This window comes from Epinephelus fuscoguttatus, linkage group LG4 (genome assembly GCF_011397635.1).
Source record: "Epinephelus fuscoguttatus linkage group LG4, E.fuscoguttatus.final_Chr_v1".
Classification (NCBI taxonomy): Eukaryota; Metazoa; Chordata; class Actinopteri; order Perciformes; family Serranidae; genus Epinephelus; species Epinephelus fuscoguttatus.
The window spans coordinates 17,446,725-17,467,658 of NC_064755.1; the positions used below are offsets into that span (position 1 = coordinate 17,446,725).

Here is a 20,934-nt window from a genome sequence, read left to right on the forward strand (position 1 = left end):
ATTTTTTAATGATCATCCTGTGGTCAGTGCATATACAAAACATGAAAAAGGAAAAGAAGAAACACAAATAAACCAGAAATACAAACAAACACTATTCTAAATAAACTGCTCAAGCAAGGATCCACCAAACATTCGTAGATCAACAGATCTTGATCAACACACATATCAAATTTAATGTTGTAAATTGTAGATATAATGCTACCATTTTGACACTGCAACAACTGCACACACATTTAATTTAAAGTAAGTAACAGTCAGACTGGTGATTTGTCAGGATACTCACTCATACTTGGAATTAATAAGCAAAAGTCTGCATTTAAAAGGTCAAAACAAGCAAAGATATGTGTAAATTATTCTTTTGTCTGGTTTTCCCAAGACAGTAACCTGAAACTATACCAGCTACTAGTCAGATAGAGGTATACATCATAGAGGCAGTCATGTCTATGTGTGGATATGAACAGTAAGAGAGTTCAAAGAGAATTTTATGCCATATGGACATTAACACAACAACATGGGCAGCATGAAGGACAAATAGGTTATTAATTGCATTCATGCCTTGACTGTAATCTGACTGTAATGTTTGCTCAGCTGCCAGGGCAACCAGCTTTGGGCCATTGTTAACCATTGTTATGATCATTTACATGTAGTCTCGTGGCCCCTGCTGAAAGCCATCTGATCTTGTAGGAGCAAGGTATTGTTGCTGCTTTTCTTGTTGTAGCTAATTTACCCTAGAATCCATTTCCTTTGCAAATTAAATCTAAATTTAGTACACCTATGCTAAAATTAGCCTGTCAGTTTTTTTATGTTTCTTTTGTGAAGCTGAGCCACACATGTCATTCATGCCAGGCTACCTGTGTGTGTATATACTGTGTGAGTACATATGCTTGTGTATTTAATGCAGAGAGAGAGAGAGAGAGAGAGAGAGAGAGAGAGAGAGATCAGCTTGTTGTGTCGCTTTTCTGTGAAGCAATATGGCGTATAATTACATAGGAGCAGTGTGACTCTTTGCTTCTGTGCTGGAACAGTGTGAGCATAGTGTGACGCTGCCCTAGTTTGTGCTTCTCATGTAATTATCTTCTCTGGAGTCAGTAATCTTATCGTGGTCACCTTTGCTTTTTTGAGTGTATAAAGAAGCACCTGGTTAAAAATCTGCTTTACTGGGCACAGGACAGAATATTGATTATTCTAGCAGGATAGAAGAGTCTTTGAGGAGTGTGGAAAGACTTTCAAACAGCGATTTATGATGTGAAAGAAACTGCTGAGGTCTTTAAAGCCTTATAAAACTTGACCGTTTGATATTGTGCTGACATTTATTTTGTCTATAAAAATATGCAAAATACAGCTTTCTTAGCAGAGTTCTGAAATAGTAGCCTTAATAGTGACAGTGCTGAGGGGAAAAGTGAAAGCAAGTAGAACAAGTAGTTGCTCCTCAGTGTTTAATTTGCCTTAAAGCAAGGCAGCTAACGGCTGTTGCATTAGGTGGTGAGCAGTAGAAGACTGTGGCTGTGCTGAAATGAATGTTATGAGGAGAATTACAGGCAAAGCCAATAATGAGGATGTTTGTGATTGTGCATGCTTTTCTTTGGCAATCCATTAACTGTTGATAACTGTTGTCTAACAGAGAAGCTATGTAACTATCAGCTACACCAAATCTTTAAATGCAACCTTTGTTACATTATGTGGACATGGTGGTTCCCATTTATCATAGTTATTTTCCCACTTCCTCTTGGAAGTGCGTGTTGCTGTTTGTGTGCTGTTTACATTCTATATAAGACATCCCTTTCCTCCCCACCCCCCTTCCCTCCCCTCCTCTGTGGCCGTACCCTCCCTCTGGCCATCCATCCCAGCTCTCCCTCCTCTCCTGCTCCTCTTCCAGCCAATAGCAGCAGCCCCCACCATCACATGACTGACAGAGGAGCAGGAAGATGAAATAGAATGAGCACCATACACCGCCCAGAAAGAGACGGCAGCGACACAGCCATTGCAAGCCAGCACACACATACACATGCATTGGCACACAGACAGAAATATATGCACACACACACATTCAGGAAGCAGGTGTGCCGGAGTCGAGGAAGCAAGACTGTACCTTTTTACTAACTAGATTGAAAACATTTACGCACCCCAGAGGAGAGGAGAGGAGATAAGGACAGACTGTGCCTGTGTTTGGTAACATCATCAGTGGTGTTGTGATTCCTGAGGCAGAGTTTGTCTGTATGCTGTGTGTCTTTGAGGTAAGGAAAGCTGCCTCTGTTCCAGGGTGTGTTTGGGTTAATAAATAACATTACTGGTTGGTTAGTGATTCACAGTGTGTGCAGGAATGTGACTGCTCTCGTCTGTCAAGCCCTCAGGCGTTTTGAAAATTGAACTCCCTTCCATTGTTGTTTGGGCAAATAAGCTGTTTCCTTGTTTTCTGTGAGCACAGTCCTACCACTGAATGTGGTTTGGAAAGCTCGTGACACACTGCAGTTATCTTCAACTATCCTAATGTTTGTATTTCTTTAGATCCCAAGTGTGGAGATCTTTGTGAAATGTCTGACTTGTGTCTGTCTGCTTGTGTGTCCCTTTGAATGTGTTATTGGATGTGTGCAGCCACCAGAGTACGCAGACTGTCCACTGTCTGACTTGTAAAATGGCTGTAGGATTGGAGCCACGATGTTCCCTATTAGCTATCGATTTCACCACGCCCCTCCCTCTCCCCCTCTCTCATTCTCGCTTCTCTTTTCTTTGGCTATTTAGAAGCTGATACGTGACTTTCTTCTTTGTTTCCCTTCTTTCCCTTCTTTTTTTTCTTTCAACTTTGCTCTGGTTGTTAGAGTGCTGACTGGTCTGAGGTCTGGGTTTGATTTGTCCAAGACTGGAAAATTCCACATAATGAATCAGCATAAGATCAGGGTTGAAGTGGTTATCTATTAGTGAGTTTGTGCACATGCTAACGTAAGTATGAAAGCATGCAGCACGTGTGCGTACACCAGAGTTCCCGCAGATCCTTAAAAAGGCTTAAAAAGCAAAGAATTTATGTATCTAAATATAAGGACTTATTGACATTAACACAGGGTTTCCCACACATTTATTTATTTGTGGTGGTCTGCCACAATTAAAACGTCTGCCTCCACAAATATATTTTCTATTTTTGGAGCTGGACCTTCATTCGGAGTGCTATTGGAATGTATATATACGTTAGGTAATTCATCTGACCAAACTGTTGGAGCGTAGAGCGCACTCGGGGTAGAGACGGAGCAGCAGGACATCAAGCTCATTGAAGGTTTGCATTCACTTGCAGCAGCTGCTCCTCTCTGATCTGCTCAGCTCTGAACGGCTTGACAGATCAGTTTTCCACCCCGCCAGTCACAAACTGAGGGGAAAAAATCTCATGGAGAGCCCCGCCTGTGCTGCGTTTACAGACCTACAAAAACCTTTGGATTTAGAGAGGGGACACAGAATGATACATAGGGACACACAGGTATTAAAAGACAAAAACGGAAAAATTCGCTATTTAACTACGATTTTGTTACATCGCTGAAACTGGTACAAGGCAATGTGAACGAGCCTCAGTGTATTTTATACAAAGAGTTTTTTGAAAACACCCCCATTTTCACAGGTAACTTGGCCTGTCCCCACGCCGCAGGAAAAAATGGATTAATCCTGGAAAGCTGTTCATGTAGCACTTTTCTCCTTATGAAAGTAACACGGCGATTATTTGACCAATGAGAATTTGGTCGGACGAGAACATAGCGACCAAATAATCGACTAGTTGACCAGGAGACTACAGCCCTAGAAAAGTCATAGCAACTGTCATAAAAGTCATAATAACTGTCAATTATTTTGTTGTCCCTCTCTTTATGTAAAATTGGTCTTAAATTTCATTCCAAATGGCCTCGGGCTTTAAAAAACCTTGTACATGTACAGTTTGTGAAGTACATGCATGTGCATACATCAGCCTGTTTGTGTTGTACCCTCATTTTTAGCCAGTTGCATTCAGACCAGGTGAATAGGAGTCAGATAAGGATGAGGTGATGTTGTTGTCCTAGCAACAAGACAGGTCAGGTTTCCTAAATACAACCAGGCCCTCCAGGTCAGCCAGGCTTCTACAGTGGATATTCTCTAACACGGTAGGCTGGCTCATCATAGCCATGAAGATGAAGATATTCAATCACTGATTCAGTTTAGATTTAAGGAGCATTCAGAGCCTTAAAGGTTCATGGTGGGTACTATCTGTTTATCTCAGCAGTCTGCACCATGTTTGAGCTGTTTATAGATTACCTTAGTGGTGAGGCAGTCATCAAAGCTCTGGCAGCACTGAAGTAGAATCAAGTAAGATGCTTGTTATGTCATGTGACATTACTCAGCTTTAATGTCTAATCACGGTCATTTAAGCTTCCTCAAGCTTCCACGCTCAATTGATTCTTCCCTGGTAATGACTTGCTGACATTATGAGAGCTACTTATGATACCAATTCAAATCGGCTTAGAGACAACCTGTCGATGATGAGCACACAGATGTTTTACAGGGGAACTACCTCATTAAATCCTCTGATTATTCTTCAAGTATAATATATTACCTCATTCCCAGGAGAGGCTTGTGAAACTGAACATGATGTAGCAATAAAACGGTTGAATATCAGCATTGCTTAAAATAGTTTTAACCTTGGTGTTCACTTCTCCTTTGTTCCTATTAGGTTAAATGACACTGTGCTGCTGGGCAATCACCACATGGAGCATGACGGCTTTTCAGACAAATCGGAGCGCGAGGCTCACGATGACTGGTACACTACGGCCAATGAGAACGGTGGAAGGCTGACAGAGGAGAGTGACATGGACCAATCAGACGAGCTGTCCCCGGGGCCACAGGCCACAGCCTATGTAGAGCAGAGCACAGAGGAGATGGCTGAGGTAAGTTCGCAGTTGCAGTAGGGAGCCGTGCCTTGTTTTTACCTTTTTCATGTTCAAAGAGGCAGCAGGTTCGAAGGTACCCTCACTCATGTGCACTCATGTCTGTGTGCGTGACTTTAGGCTGGGGAGGCATCTCAGGTGGAGACTGTATCGGAGGAGAACAAGGGTCTGATCTGGAGCCTGCTGAAGCAGCTGCGGCCAGGCATGGACCTGTCTAAGGTGGTGCTGCCCACCTTCATCCTGGAGCCACGTTCTTTCCTGGACAAGCTGTCTGACTATTACTACCACGCTGATCTGCTCTCACAGTCAGTAACTTAAAGTCACTATACTGTGTTTCAAAGTCAGATGAAGACTAGAGTTATCGTCCGTCTGCTTTCTTGTCATAATTGTGTCTCTCTCCATCACCATCTTTCCTGCCTCAGAGCTGTACTGGAGGAGAGTGCATATGGTCGGATCAAGCAGGTGTTGAGATGGTACTTGTCTGGCTTCTACAAGAAGCCCAAGGTAAGACGTGTTCACTGATGTACCAGATGGCTCGTTGTTATCGTAGTGGCCCAAAAATAAAACAACCCTGATTATAAGATGCAACACCTGTTTTGGATGAAGTCTTTTCAAAAATGATTGGTAGGCAGGAGGGATACACAGATTTCACCATGTTGACTGCCATCATCCTGTCAGCAAATAAAATGACATTCACCAATAGCAGTGGTCGATGCTTTCTGTTGTGTCACATCAGTTTTGAGCAGGATAAAAAGCAGGCCTCAAAACATATGACATCTCGTCATTCCAGGGATGATAGAAAAAGTGTTTGTGACGAATTTAGATCTTACCCAGGAAGCCTTCAGGACGAAAGGACGTAGTACTTTCTTTATTGACACATCAGGGGACGCAGCCTATTGTTTCCCTGATAACACCACATTGTGAACAACTAATTCGTATTGAAGGACATTAGCTGTTAGCAGCCAGTGGCTAACAACTCACGGAGGTTGCATTGAGTTACATTATGATGTGTTCAAGCTGTTTTAAGTTAAAATAACTATGGGGCGAAGGTAAATTCTAACATTATCATGCTATATTGAAATGTAATTCTTTTTAAATGTAGTTTTTGGGTAGAAACTTGAATGAGTACAGTTGTTTGAAGGAGAAATTTGTTGATATTTTCACAGCAATATCAATATTAGAGTGGGCATTATGATATATTGGGGGGTAATGTGACATTTAACCAACTTCACGGGACAGCCAAAACAAAAATTAACCATACTCTGGCCTGACTTTGTTTATTGATTTTGATTTTCAATAGTAAAACTTCATAAACATGAGGAGATGACAGTATACTTAATGAATACAATAAAAACGCATGCCCAGACTTTCACTATCAGTGCATCCCTAGCAGCCAGCTGTAGCATATTTAACAGTCTTCAGAGTATTGTTACATGTCATAGATAAATACAGCCTATCAGTCCCATACTCACTCTCTCCTGTCAGACTCCTGGAAGCTGTCAATTTGAGAGCACTGAGAGATTTTCTCTGTGTTAGTATTTTTCAGTCTGCCCATCAACCATCTTCTAACATGACATTCTGTGACACTGTATTTCTTGGCCGCTCAACATAATGACTCTGTCCTGGGTCTATTTTCTGCAGTAAAAACGTCAGCCGACACTTCCCACTTGTTTCCACTCGTTAGGAATTTATTTCCTCAGTTGCAGCAGTAAAACACCCAACGTGAGCCAGCAGCTGACGCCTGTAGATTAAACTGGGCTTGCTCGACACTTTTTGGGCTGCCTACCTCTGTGAGGCTCACTGGAGATGGATTGTAGAGACACGATAACCTATTATTATTAGATCATCTACAGGGCTTCATCCCTGCAGTGCTGTGCATTATTTTCTGCTGAATTACGGAGTCCAGGCAAGTGGTAATGTGTTGTGTGGTGATGCTTATTACCTGTGACTTTACTTTATAAATCACATTGGTGAGACCAGTTTGATGCAGTGATGATCTGCTCTGTAATCCGTCCTAACCATTGGGTACTGGTTAAGGGTCCTTGTGTCAGCAGTTGCTGGCAGTGATACTGATACTGAGTGATATGTGTATGTGTGTGTTTGCAGGGTCTGAAGAAGCCTTATAACCCAATCCTGGGGGAAACATTTCGCTGCTGCTGGCTTCATCCTCAAACCGACAGCTGCACTTTCTACATAGCTGAACAGGTGAAGGCAGACTGACAGCAAGAACGTTTAAATGCACAGGACACAAGTCCTCCCATGTGTGAAATATTTTGCACAATTCAGCAAACTCACAGCACACACACCTGTGAGATGCAGCAAGTGTAAAATTAATACATGCCAGAGGGTATCTGACACCTCTTTCTCTCACACTGCTGCTCAAATGTCTCTCTCTCTCCTCCTGCTGCCAGGTGTCCCACCATCCGCCCATCTCTGCCTTTTATGTCTGCAACAGGAAGGATGGTTTTTCTATCAGTGGGAGCATCCTTGCCAAGTCCAAGTTCTATGGTACACAGCACACTATGATATGTTGTCTGATTAACCATTGTGGCCAATATACATACACACATATTGACAGACATCCAGGGACACAGCAGGGTTGATCCCTTTGTTTGTGCATCTTGAGATAAATTGCTGTTTCTGCTTCGAAGCACGACCAATAGGTTGTCAGTATAAGCTTTTTAAGCGGGATCTATGGGGAAAATTGATTCTTGTGTTCTTTAATGAAGTGTTTCTCCTGTTGTAGGCAACTCGCTGTCAGCTATTCTGGATGGTAAAGCCAGGCTGCTGTTTCTGGGCAGGGAGGAAGAGTATGTCATCACCATGCCATATGCTCACTGCAAAGGTAATAGACCTGAAGCAAATGTTGATGAGAATCACCTCTAATTAGTCTGCTCATGTCCTTGGTGTGAAAAATGGCAGTAAGTTCACAAAATCTGCTTAATACTGTCTTATCATTTTCTAAAGATTTTATTGCCACACATTATTGAGACTTTCTGAGGTGGACAAAAGGTCCATTTTTGTGTTTATGTCCGTCTTAATCCTGTTATGTCAATAACAATCCAATTTTGTTAATGCAAAACGTAGCAGTCACCTTCACTACCCACTTCAACACCATTGGATGCATTTACCAGCTAATTACATGCTTGGAATGTAACTGCTGTGCTGTTGAGGACAAACACAAACACAGCCACTCTGTCCCAGTCATCCAGTTTCTTGGGGGCTGATAGGATATTAAGAGTGACTGTGATCTATGAGGTGCTTAGCATCAAAACGGACCTCTGGCACAACTCATCAATTGAAATGAATTCTGTAAAGTTGTTAACAATTCAGGATGTTAAAAGCTCAGTTCAGTTTAATAGGTGGAATTCGCAACCAATCAGTCTTTAAGCAGGAAAATGTACTCGGTTTGCAGAGCTCAGGGCATGTTGAATTTAGTTTCGTTTATTTAGGATACCAATTAGCTATAGCTCTGCAGTGGCTATTCCTCCTGGTGCGTATATACAGGAGGTGTTTCAACCATGTTTTTTTAAGTTATCTGTCTTACATGTGTCTTGACAGTCCTTCTGTCTACACAGGCCAGGCGACAGCTCTTGTTTTACTTGTGCTTAACGTTACCTGATGAGTACTTCTGCACTTAAAGTCTATTTTCATCCATTTTACGAGCCAAACTACTCCGTTGATAGTGTGTTGGGCTCTGAGCGCTGCAATAATGCAGATGACCTACGCTCAGTACTTTGCCTGAACGCATCCTGCGTGTCTGCTGGTGTTGTCACGATACTGGATTTTCTAACTTTGATAGGCTACCTTGAAAAATATTGATTTACAATACCATGGGGAAAATTTACATTGAGAGCATAAAATAGAAAAGTTTCATCAAAAGACAAATATATCAAGGCTATACCATGATGGCAACTTTTCTTTTCTTGTGTGGTAGCAGAGAACAGAGTGACTGCAGTTAATATTAGCAAAAAGAGAGAGCAAGAAAGTGCAGCTCCTACTGGTGTATCAATACTGCGAAAAATGAGTATTGAAACTGCTTCAAATATTCATAATTAATATGAATTGATAAGTCGATATTTTTAACAGAGACACAGATGGAGTACTGAACCTGGTGCTGCTCTGCCAGCGTGCTGCTTACGCTGTGTAGATAGGGTGTTACAACAAGTAGATGTTTTGGCCTCCTGACTTTCTTCCTGGATGATTTTTACGTTGTAGCTCCTGCCTCACCTCACTGACCTTGGCTGTTTGTTGCTAAGCTCCTCGTTGTCACACTTAAATTATGAAACACAGCTACGGTACAGAGGGCTTACACACAAACTCCTCCTCCATGGATACGATGAAAAACGAGATGTGTGGGCTGAAACTTTTGCAGCCATCTGTCGTAGCCAATGTGTCTGAGCTATTGGAAATCAAATCGCGCCCAGCTTTGCTCTGAACATGAACCCCTCTCGTGGCAGACGACCAAAATTAGACACGGATGATGGGTGGTATCTATGTTGGGTCAGGTTTCTGTTTTTTCTCTGAGTGTACATGGGTATGTTGTAAATTACTGTCGTTATCTCGTGTCCTCCTGGTCAAGGAGTGCACTCACTGTGAGTGCTTAGCTCATAAATTATATTCCTAACTCTGCAGACTTCTTCCTCATCTGTATTCTGTACATTGATGTGCTGTTGGTGTGATTCTGTGTCTGTGCGTCCTGTAGGTATCCTGTACGGCACCATGACACTAGAACTAGGAGGGAAGGTCACCATTGAGTGTGAGAAAACAAAGTGTTTCACAGAGCTAGAGTTCAAGCTCAAGGTATATATTATGTATTATATATATATTTCTTATTTCAAGATAACATCAGTATTATTTGTAAAGGTTACATTCTGAGATAACGGCTAACTTTACCTCTGCAGCCTTTCCTTGGAGGCTCCTGCTCTGTGAATCAGATCAGTGGGAAGATCTACGTGGGAGAGGAGCTACTGGCCACCGTTGACGGGCACTGGGTGAGAGCTTTTATCCAGTTGTTATCCCTCTTTCCCTGCCTGCCATCTCAATCTCCCTATTAGGTTCATCTTTCCGCATCCTTCTCTGCCACTCACTCGCTGCCACTCAGTATTCAGCGATTCTCTGCAGTAATTAGAGGCAGAATTGGTAATTAAAGGATTTAGGAGCAACAGAAAGTCAGAGAGGAGCCTGTTTAGAGCGCTCTCACAGTGGGCTGAAGGATCGGAAAAAGTAGTAAATTATTGAATGTTTAGGAAATAAACTTGATCATTTGACGTTCTGGAAATTGTCAACAAAAACTGTAAATATTTACCGCTGGGGAGGGAATGGGACTGAACATTTTGTCGGCTTTGCTGTATTCAGGACAGCGAGGTGTTCATTCACGAGAAGCGCTCGGGCCAATTGGAGACGCTGTGGAACCCGACCTCAGACATCCGCAGCAGTCGCCTCAAGAGACAAGTGGTCCAAATAGACCAGCAGGGAGAGTTTGAGTCTGAAAGGTAAAACACACATGCTTATTTCTCAAGGTCATTAATGGGAGGAAACAAACATGGAAACAGGGTAATAGAATCCTATCTTATTTTTACAGAAGCAGATCTTAAACTCATGGCTGTGTCCTATCCCATCACACACCTCCTTTCTTATCTTAACTTAAAGAATCCTAATTATAACTGTAAATCTGAGTCTTCAATCTTGTCCTGTCACGCCTGTATCTATTTTTAGAGCATACACAGACTGCCTGTATCTGTAGTTAGACTGTACCACTAGGCTACTCCAGACAGAAAATCCATAATATCAGTGACTCTCTTGTTAGTGGCTAGCTTACTCACTATCATGGACAAAAAAGACATTCACTAGAAGGAACTGATCATGTCGATGGAAGAGGAAAATCCCCACATTTTTGGGCAATTTTCCTCTCAAGTATTTGAATTAATGAGTAATTCCAGTTATTTAATTTGAATTATTGATTGAAATTTAAAGCGTCAGCATACAGTTTAAGAAGCCTTTTGCCCCTTACACATTGTTGTTCCTGTTGTTGCCCATCTTCACTGCAGTACAGACCTAACAACAGTGCTACTGCCATTTTTAGCAGTTATTTTGAATTTAGGATGGGGTCTATGCCATCCTAACTTCCTGCAGTCAGGAAACATGTTTCTGTAATACCAAAAATCCTGAGATAAGATAGCATTTCAGACCTAGGAGCTTTCTGTAATGAGGCCTCAGTGCTCTGGAGCTGACACACCAAAATGAAATGCAGCCATTAGTGATATTATTAGCCACATCTGTGCCTCTGCTGTGAGAAAGATCTGTTACCACATCACAAGCAAACAATCAGAAAACTACTGCTGACTTTAATTACACTCACATGCACAATATGCACGCCTCATGTTTATGTCATTTTAATATGCTCTTGACAGACTGTGGCAGCATGTGACCAGAGCTATTATGGATCGGGACCAGGTGCGGGCCACCCAGGAGAAGTTTGTGCTGGAGGAAGCTCAGCGGGCAGAGGCCAGGGAGAGAGGAGACAAACCCTGGGTCTCAAGACTTTTCCATCAGGACCCAGTCACCTCGGAGTGGACCTACAGGCACACGGAGTATGAACACACTCCCACTATACCAATAAAACACAGGATATGGCACACACTGTTGACTTTTTAGTTTGGATTTAAGATTTAAATCACACAGCTTATTATGTTGTCGTGTTTGGCAGTGCGCGTCCGTGGGACCCTGAACGCTGTCTGGTTCAGTTTGAGAAGGACGGAGTGGTTCAGACGCACGAGAAAAACCAGAGGCAACACAACGGACTCTCCTACAGCCACAGCTGGGCCAGCCAACAGAAGGTTAGCCAGACCAATCACGCACCTCCAAACTAGAGCTACGCTAATCTATTATTGATAACTGTGTCATTGACATTTCATCAAAAGGAAAGCTGGTCTGCTTCCTATCAGGCCAGACTGCACCTGATATTTAGGTGCTCCGTTATAACTAACAAACATCCTCAGCCCCTTTCTTTCCTCGCTAGTTATTCACTGATGCCCAGACAGCTATACCCCAACTTTGTTGCAGGCAGCCAGCAGTTCGCTGTCAATTAGTGTGCAGTGAAGTTCGAATAACTTAGACTTAAAATTCTTCTGCCTCCTCTCAGGCTGAGGTGAATGGGAAACGAAGGAAGGCCAGCAGTCAGCCGTCCAGCTGCAGCCAGAACACTGAGAGCAGCAGCACAACACCAGAACCCACCCACGAGTCTTCAGACAATGAAGGTGAGGGAAACACACACACACACACACACACACACACACACACACTCACACTAACAACTAACCAACAAAATCTTAAATTGCACTACAGCAGTCTTATGTTATTACCCATCATGTGTGCAGGATTTTCAAACCAGTGTGCACGGTGCAATAAAGAGGTGAAGGACATCGCCCTCATAGAGGCCTCCATTACATCCATACAGATGACACAGCAGGACATCCAGAGGTGAAAATAACACATTTTTACATGCACATACACAATTGTGGAGGGAATTGGGGTAGCATAATGTCTTAAGAGGTCAGACCTTGAATATGATGTTTGTTCTATGTGAAAAGAAAGCAGTTTCACTCGTGTTATGATGGGGGAGCAGAATTAGGCCACATCCACACTAATACGTTTTCATTTTAAAACAGTGTTTTAGAACAAAAATTATCTCTGTACACACAAGCGTTTCAGCACTTTTTCAGAATTAGTCTCTGTCAATATTGACATGCCTGAACGTAAACAGAAAGCAGCTTGTCTACTCTGGGGTTGTTTGCTCAGTTACATAAAATACTGTGGACATTGTGAGAAGAAGGAGCAGATATATTTTTTGCTTCGACTGACAATGAGATGGAAATTATATTCAAAGCAATACATGAGTATAAGGTGGCAGAGGTGGTCGAAAACACATATGAAGTTGTGCAAAGCAAATACAGCGACATATTAGAGTGGTACCCACCAGGAGCATAATCTAAGGCCAGAAGAAGTCATGGTAATGAGAAAGGAGTACCAACTCAAGAAGGATGAAGTCACAAAAGGCATTTTAACCTAGCTTTAATGTTTTGAATTGGCAAGTTGTAACTGATAAGACCAATCGGGAAGGGAAGGTGGGTGTTTGTCGTTGTTTTCAAAAGTCTAAGTTTCCACCCGTTCAGACTAAAATGCAGCCCTACAGCTGTCAAGCTAATACAGGGTCTGCAGTGTTTTCAAAGGTCTCCGTTTTAGGTTCTCCACAATGCTTGAGCAGTGTGTACGCTAGGCATAATGTAGCTATAGTAATGTGTTTTAAAATGTATTGGTGTGGATGTAGCCTCAGAAACTCACACATAAATATCCACCATTAGATAAATACAAAATGGTGACAGTGCATCTTAAATAAAAAAATATCCCTAATTATATAATTCAGTAAATAATCTCCAACTTTAAACAGTCATTTTTCCATTGTAAGAGAGTTCGTGATAGTTTTACATTGTTAAGACTTATTTCCTGCTGGGCATCGTTAAGCTCTCGGTCACCCTGACCCTCCTCTCTCCCCGCAGGAACCTGGCAGCTCTGAGCCGCCAGCTGACTCGTCAGAGGGCGACAGACGACAGCGTGTCGCTAACGGGCCGTCACTGTCTCATCCTCTGCGTGTTGCTCCTCTCCCAGCTCCTCCTCAACTACGTCTTCACCTGAGCCCACTTCCCAGGGAGGAGTTTCCCTCTTGCACTGATCTGGCATCAGATCCCCCCACAAAGCACAGACTCTAATCAGCAGATGAGGGCAGAGACCTCAGATCAGTGTCAGGAGGGCAACTTTGTCCCCTCTGGTTCCTCTGAGGGGGAGGAGCACACGGACATTAAAGCAATAAACACAGCCACAGCCACCGCCTGTCAGTCATCTGCAGAGAGGAACAGCACCCCCTAGTGTAGCCAGACTGAAACAGCACCGGCACCCACGCACTTTGGACAGGAAAGGAGGGATGAGAGACGAACGCGGCTAAAAAAAGATTTTGAATAAAAACACGAAATGTACGATAAAGATGAAGAATGATTTTGCTAAAAGAAATGACAGAGAGGATGTTTCACCATTCCTTAGTATCTTTTTATATTGCCCTGCAATACTGTTTATCTGTTAGTGTGCCTGTGTGTGTGTGTGTGTTGTCCGTACCTACACCTACAGTAGGCCCTATGGGCGCAGGCAGATCACCGCTTGGACTCCTCCTACTCCCCTTCCACTCCAGATTTTGGGCCTTAACGCTGAAGCCAAAAAAGAAGAAGAAATATGACAAAAACAAAGAAAGAATATCTTCCAACAGTGCAATTCTGCGTGTTTTGTATCGATGTACGCTCCAATACACTCTGTCTCGTCTTTTAATGATGATGATTTTACCAAAACAGTATTTATAATCCGAGAGGACAAAGAGTACTTGTTTACAGGGAGCACTGTGTGTGTTTGTAGTGACACATAGGAAGGAAGGATAATGAAAATGAAGCAGGGCAGAGAGCCAAACAGAGTGTCTTTGCATTTGTGTGCCTGTAGTGCTGTAACAGAAGGGATAATAGCATAGCACTGCTGTTGGTCTAGACCACGATACTAGTGTGTACAATCAGTTACATAGAGAAGCAGCGTGTGTGGAGGCAGGGACAGAGGGAACGAGTGGAAGTACAAGAGATCAATTTGAATACTTCGGCCTAACAGAAGGGGTTTGTGTGTGTGCATTTTAGTCCACACCATGTTCAAGTGACTGTTTTAAGATGTAAACACTTAGTAATGAGTTGTTTTTTTTCTTTTAATCAATTTGTATATATTTGTCTGACGGTCTGTGTTTCAAAAAGAGATTTCAGAATGTATTTATTGGGTGATTAACCTTGACTTTCCTAATCTAATCCAGCTTGGAGGAAGGAGACCAGGGGCGACAATCGCTCTCCCAGGGTTGTGTGGGTTCATCATATTTGTGTACGTACATGTGTGTGTATGATTGTGTGTGTGTGTGTGTGTGTGTGTGTGTGTGTGTGTGTGTGTGAGAGGGAGCACATGCGTGCGAGTAAGCCATTACAGTCGTGCTATACAAAGCCAGATCTGTGATCTTGGCTTTTTACTGGATTTTAACCCTTGAATTTCAGTCTTCATTGCCAGTACTGATCTATCCATCGGGAGAGAATCGGAGAGCACAAGAAGGACGTCGACTCTTTGAATGCTTTTATTTACTCCTTTTAATTTCTTTTCATTCTTTTCCTGTTTTCTACTCTACTGCCATGTTGTGGGAACTCTACATGCCAGATATTTTTGTCATATGGAACGAAACTACAGAGAACATGATGTTGCCCGATGTTTTCATTCATACCTGTTGCGTACTGTAGCACTACAGTAAAACATTTTAACCCTGTCACTGCCCTCTGCTCTCATTTATCTCTTCTGATAGAAAAATGTCTCCTCAGGTGTTTAAAACAACGAGAAATACTTCACTTTACACAACAGAAGTGTGTAGTCTGTAGACAAGTATTCTCCACTAGAGGGAGATGTTGATTTGGGTAAACTGGGACTGTTGATCAAAGTGTTGGTCACATTAGGAAGTGATTTTTCAAGCTGAGAAGTCCTCTATGTGTTGGGGTACAAACAGTGGTGGAAAGTAATTAGTACATTTACTCAAATGCAAAGTATTTTCATTTTATGCTACTATCTCACTACATACAGAAATACACTTTTCACTACATTTACATAAGAGTTACTTAAGATCAAGATTTTACATGTAAAACATAGGATCAATTTATGAATTATGATTTGTCTTTACAGACTACTGTGCATTAAGTATTAAATATTAGCTTCACTTTGACCAATGACAACATTAAAGTCCCATTTTCATGTTCATACATCACTAATTATGATCTAATAATATCGAAACACTGACACTAGCCACTCTACATTATGACTGGAGTATTTTTTATACTGTGACATTGCTTCTTTCACTGCAGTAAATGATTTGAATACCTCTTCCACCACTGGCTACAAGTGACAGAAAATGTTAGTAGACAAAATCAGTACACGAAACTTGAAGGTCACTATGGGTGATAATCCTCTCCCAAATACAACAATGGTCTTAACAGTAGCTCACACACAAGACAAAACATCGTTGGTGGTAAGATTTGTGTGCGAACTCCATGAGTATTGAGTTGAGCAGGTGAAAATCTCCTGGTAGACGCCACATGGATCAACATTTCTGCCCCACACAGATTTGAGCCCCAGTGAGGGTAACTGGATTGTGTCTAGGAGCCTTTCCACAGGCTGACTGATGAGTTTGATCACTCCACTTGTGTTATAAGTCAAAGTAAAATTATTGCATTAGTGAATGTTATGATGAGCCAATTTCTTTTCTAAGTATTCAAAGCAGCATACGAACGTGTTAAGACAAGATTCAGTAGTTGGAAATTACAGAATTATGTCAGTTTCCTCTTTAAAATCAGAAACAGTAACAGATGGGGTGAGATACTTCATTGTTGCATATTTAGTTTAATCAGAAATCCATTTTCTAGTGTCACATTTGACAACCTGTCTCTTCTAGTTTCTAGGTGAGATGATGTGAACTCCTGCGCTACAGAGTCACTTCACAGTGAAAGCCTTTGAAGTGTGATAAGATGAATACCCGACATATCAAAGTGTCAAGTCTGTCTAAACAGAGATTAATCTGCACATGTTGGTATGCGCTTGCGGTCTAGCGCTCATTAAAGCTACCTGGAGTCTTTCTGTGTGACTCAACCTAGACTGAACTCCTCGTTTGTCACAAGAACTTTAAAATGTCAGAAAGTGTCGACCCTGTATAAATGATTCTTTGACAATAACAGCCTGCAGCAGTGCCTTATTTTATTACTGTATACATTTCGTCTTCAAGTCACTGTGAATACAAATGAGTTGATAAATGGCTTTAATTTATGCTGCAACTGCAGATGTTTGCTCAAACAAGGGGATTAAACTCAAATATTTCTTCAGTGTGTCACCCTGAATATACAAACTATGACTGAACCACAGCAGTTCAGATCTAACTATGAATCTAAAAGAACATATCCACATTTCTTCCAACTCTAAATCCAAACAGTGTAGTCACATGTTGTGTTTTCTATTGAGGCAACAGAGTGGGCAGATTGGTAGCAGGATAAAGATCAAGGGGTAGTCTCCTCCCCCTGTGGTTTGTTTCTATTCTCCAGAGCTCGCTGGACGTCTGAGTGGGTGCACACAGGACCATTGTGTCGTCTGACCGTATGTGTGGGGCTGACGGAAGGAGCCACGGTCCAAATTTGGCCAGAGGAGGGTGTGCGTGTGTGTTTATTTTCCAGGCAGTAAGCACTCCATCAAAAGAAGTTCCTTTGGATGTGTGTGTGACTCGAGTTTGTAACAGTTTCCCTGCCCTGGATCCCGCTTTGTCCGTGTGTTGGTGTGTGTTTACTTCTCCTGGCACAGAACGAGTGAGGGGTGTAAACTCAAACACTGTATCCCACACACTGCCAGCATCAATGAACACTCTGAGGGGAACATTAAAACAACACTGAGTCAGATGGAAGCGGAGGAATAGGCTTATGACATCAACCGGACTTAATCCATGTTTCAAACATTTCACCAGTCAAAATGTTTCTGCAGTGCTGGCACAGTAATAAAATGAATGTGAAGATATCCAAGACTAAGATGTTTCTTATATGGTCTGGGGGAAGTAATTTCTCATTGCTGAAAATTTAAAGGAAGACTTAGACATTTTGAGAAATAGCCTGGAGACAGCTCATCTGGAACTGTAACAAAATTTGCACATGTAAATAGCCTACAGAAGAAACAAATATGCATTGTGCAAAAAGCAAACTCAGGCTAGAAAAATAAGATCTATGCAGCAATCAGAATTTTTTTTTTCTTTTTTAATTTTATTGTCTTTGTTTTCGACAACATAACAACTGTAATACATGCTGAGTGGAAGCCACCCACTGTAAACCAGCGATAAGTAACTTTAACAAAGTCTTGCCAGTTTCTTCTTGTCTAGTTTTCCATTCTCTTTCTGCGAACATGACAAAACATATGAACTATTAAAACCCACTCGTTTATAAATAAATTATTATTAATGAATGTGTTGTTGACATAAATAGGTGCCATATTATGCACCTTTTAAAAAGTAATTTCCACAAATAAAACACAAAGGAGGATGGAAGAAAAAAAATTGTGCCTATGTTGGGACTCACAACAGGTTACCATTTATTGGGAACTTGTGGTTCAAAGTATCAAAAAATATCTTTATCATTAATAATATGATTTCATTTATTTTAAATCAACTTGTGGAAGGGGAAAGAAAATGGAAAAATGACAGCCAGTTAATAAAATCAGTCTCATGACATACACTAAACTATAAATTTGGAACTCTGATTGATAATTAACGTAATAACTATAACTAAAATTGTCATATTAATAGTAAAGATAGAGGATTTGGGAGTTATTGACATAGCAGAGGATGATTCATTCACTTTGTGTAATATTAAACAGACAGCAAGTATGATTCCAATAACACGTTTAATCCAAATACAGCTAGCAAGATAAACACATAAATCCTACCTAGTATATGCAAACATGGGTGTGTATATGTGTGTGTGAGTGTGTGTAAATGAGACAAAGAGGTGTGTGTCGATTAGGGTGACAACACACAAAGGCAAATGCAAATTGACTGACAACATAGAGTACAAATGGGTTAGAGACAGAGGAGAAGAAGTTTGAGTTTGTTGAAAGCTAAGTTATGAGTATATGTGTAGATGATCTATGATGTAAGGTGCCTGGGTTAGTTAAAAGGATGTTTGGTCGCACGCAAGACTGTCTGTGTAAAGCAATAGCAAACTAAAATCACTGCAGCTACGGTGAAGCCAACTACCCAATAACATAACAACAAACAAGACAAGGTCAAAACCTAATATGTGGCTGGACTGTCTATGAAATGCTAAAGGGTTTATAATTTGAAACTAGGGGTTTTACTTTTACACAGGAAGTGTCATTTGTGTTTGACTTAAGCTTTACAGAGCTGGTGTTAGCTGTCCTTGTTGCGATCCAGCCTCAACTCATGTAAATCCATGTTAAGATAAACAACAGTACATGTAGGCACAATCACACAGCAGTGGGAACCTGCTATCTCTGGAGCCGTACCCTTAAACTCCTTTTTTCTCAGTTTACCTCAACCCTCCTCTCCTTTCTGCAGCTCCAGTTGGTGATGTATGTCATGACTGGTTGAGGCTGTGCAGCCATCGGCCACTATCAGAGCCAAACTCCGCTGATAACGGAATTTTGTTAAACATCCTATCGGTGCTGATTACCAAAAGGAGAATTTTGTCAGTGTGGCGGCACCCGTTCTGCTAATTACATTTCAGGCTTGTGTCATACAGACATGGCTGTTCCTCAAACTAACTGATGAGGTGATTCCCTGCCATTATTTTCCACGTCCATGAACTGGAGGGAAGAATTGCTTTGTGCTGCTTGTTAGCCAGCGGTTGTCTGATGTGAGGGGACGGGGTTCCAGATGCAGTCTGGACATGTTCGCACATCTACTTTAAAGTAGAACAAATGACAAATCATCTGTGGTCCAGTGAACCCAACACCTACATGTGTGTTGACTCAGCAGGGATAACACTGAATGAGAGGAATGAATATTTGAAAGTAAGATAGAATCCCTGAATGCCGTTCTGCATTATGTATTTTGAATCGTCACCTGCCTCCTGAGTGTTTTCCTTTACATAAATAAAGACATGTCCATCATATACTGGCTTAGAACCAACAGAATGCAGGAAATGAAGTGTTAGATGCTCAAATTTTCCCGGAGGAGAGACAACACAAAGTTTGAAACTGATTATATTGCGTAATATAAATAAATTGTCTGATAATTGTCGAGCTTAAATGTTTTTCTGTAATAGGCATACTTGTCTGAAATAATTGTCAGTACCTGTCATGTTTTTTTAGCTTAAGCACTGAGCCATACTGAGACATAAATAATCCCTTTATTCTCTGTCTGTGATCCACGGCCTCCCCACCCTCTCGTCCTCTGTATCTTCCCTCCAGGTAAGTAAGTGAGAGGCCAGCTGCACCGAGGCGTGTCCTGCTTGTTTTGGCTAAAGGGCAGTGGGAGTCAGGTCGGATGTTTGTTCGCTGGGTTGCCGCCTCTGTTGCAGCTCAGGCCTGTCCCGACTGTGCAAGAGGGAGACAGAGCCAGAGACGGAGGACTTGCCTGGACTTGCCTCTCAGAGAGCAGAGGAGAGGATGCAGAGCAGAGGGAGGGAGTCTGGCAGTCTGGTGCACCCTGAGGCACTGTGTGTGTGTCATGTGTCTGTTTCCTTATCTGTGCTGCAGGAGATCAGATGCTGTCAGGTTAGTTCCACTTAGTAAAGCAGTTAATCACAGCTGACATCTTGATTTCAGAAGTCCCGTCATGTAGGTGAACTCTCTGCTCACAGCGACACTTGATCTGACTTTGACATTGGTGTAAAGTAACTACAGTGACTAAAGTACTTAATTACAATTTTTATGTACTGGTGCTTTTTTGAGTACTTCTCTTTATGCTGCTCTATACTTTGATATGATATGCTATGGTGGCACAGCGGTACAGTGGTTAGCACTGTCGACTCGCAGCAAGAGTGTTCCTGGTTTGAACCTAGGGTGGAGTGTGGAGCTTGCCTGTGTGGAGTTTGCATGTTCTCCCCGTGTCAAGTGTGGGTTTTCTCCCACAGTCCAAAGACATGCAGGTTAATTTGTGAGTCTAAATTTGCTGTATGTGTGAACACCAGTGTGAATGGTTGTCTGTCTCTTTGTGTTAGTGATAGTCTGGCGACCTGTCCAGGGTGTACCGTGCCTCTCACCCAACGTCAGCTGGGATAGGCTCCAGCTCCCCAGCGACCCCTAACAGGATAAGCGGTTTCAGAAATGAATGAATCAATACTTTTGATAAAAAAGTCTCCACCCAAGGTCCACTTCCATGCTTGTTCTGGAGCTTCTGACCCTAACACATGGTCTTCATCATCTGTTGTCCTGGAACAGTAGA

General features: G+C 42.0%; 1 protein-coding gene across 3 annotated transcripts in view; it reads left to right on the top strand.

Moving 5' to 3' along the window:
• osbpl5 (oxysterol binding protein-like 5) overlaps window positions 1–15,279 on the top strand; it is a 60,073-nt gene extending 44,794 nt beyond the window's left edge. For all 3 annotated transcript variants that reach the window (XM_049574043.1, XM_049574045.1, XM_049574044.1), the window contains 14 exons: window positions 4,679–4,892; window positions 5,013–5,197; window positions 5,315–5,396; window positions 6,999–7,097; window positions 7,304–7,400; window positions 7,639–7,737; window positions 9,598–9,695; window positions 9,797–9,886; window positions 10,251–10,387; window positions 11,306–11,485; window positions 11,602–11,731; window positions 12,037–12,151; window positions 12,272–12,374; window positions 13,451–15,279. In XM_049574043.1, coding sequence (XP_049430000.1) covers window positions 4,679–4,892; window positions 5,013–5,197; window positions 5,315–5,396; window positions 6,999–7,097; window positions 7,304–7,400; window positions 7,639–7,737; window positions 9,598–9,695; window positions 9,797–9,886; window positions 10,251–10,387; window positions 11,306–11,485; window positions 11,602–11,731; window positions 12,037–12,151; window positions 12,272–12,374; window positions 13,451–13,586 — 1,765 coding nt within the window. In that variant the 3' untranslated portion in view covers window positions 13,587–15,279. The remainder of the gene's footprint in view (window positions 1–4,678; window positions 4,893–5,012; window positions 5,198–5,314; window positions 5,397–6,998; window positions 7,098–7,303; window positions 7,401–7,638; window positions 7,738–9,597; window positions 9,696–9,796; window positions 9,887–10,250; window positions 10,388–11,305; window positions 11,486–11,601; window positions 11,732–12,036; window positions 12,152–12,271; window positions 12,375–13,450) is intronic.
• Window positions 15,280–20,934: the final 5,655 nt, after the last annotated feature.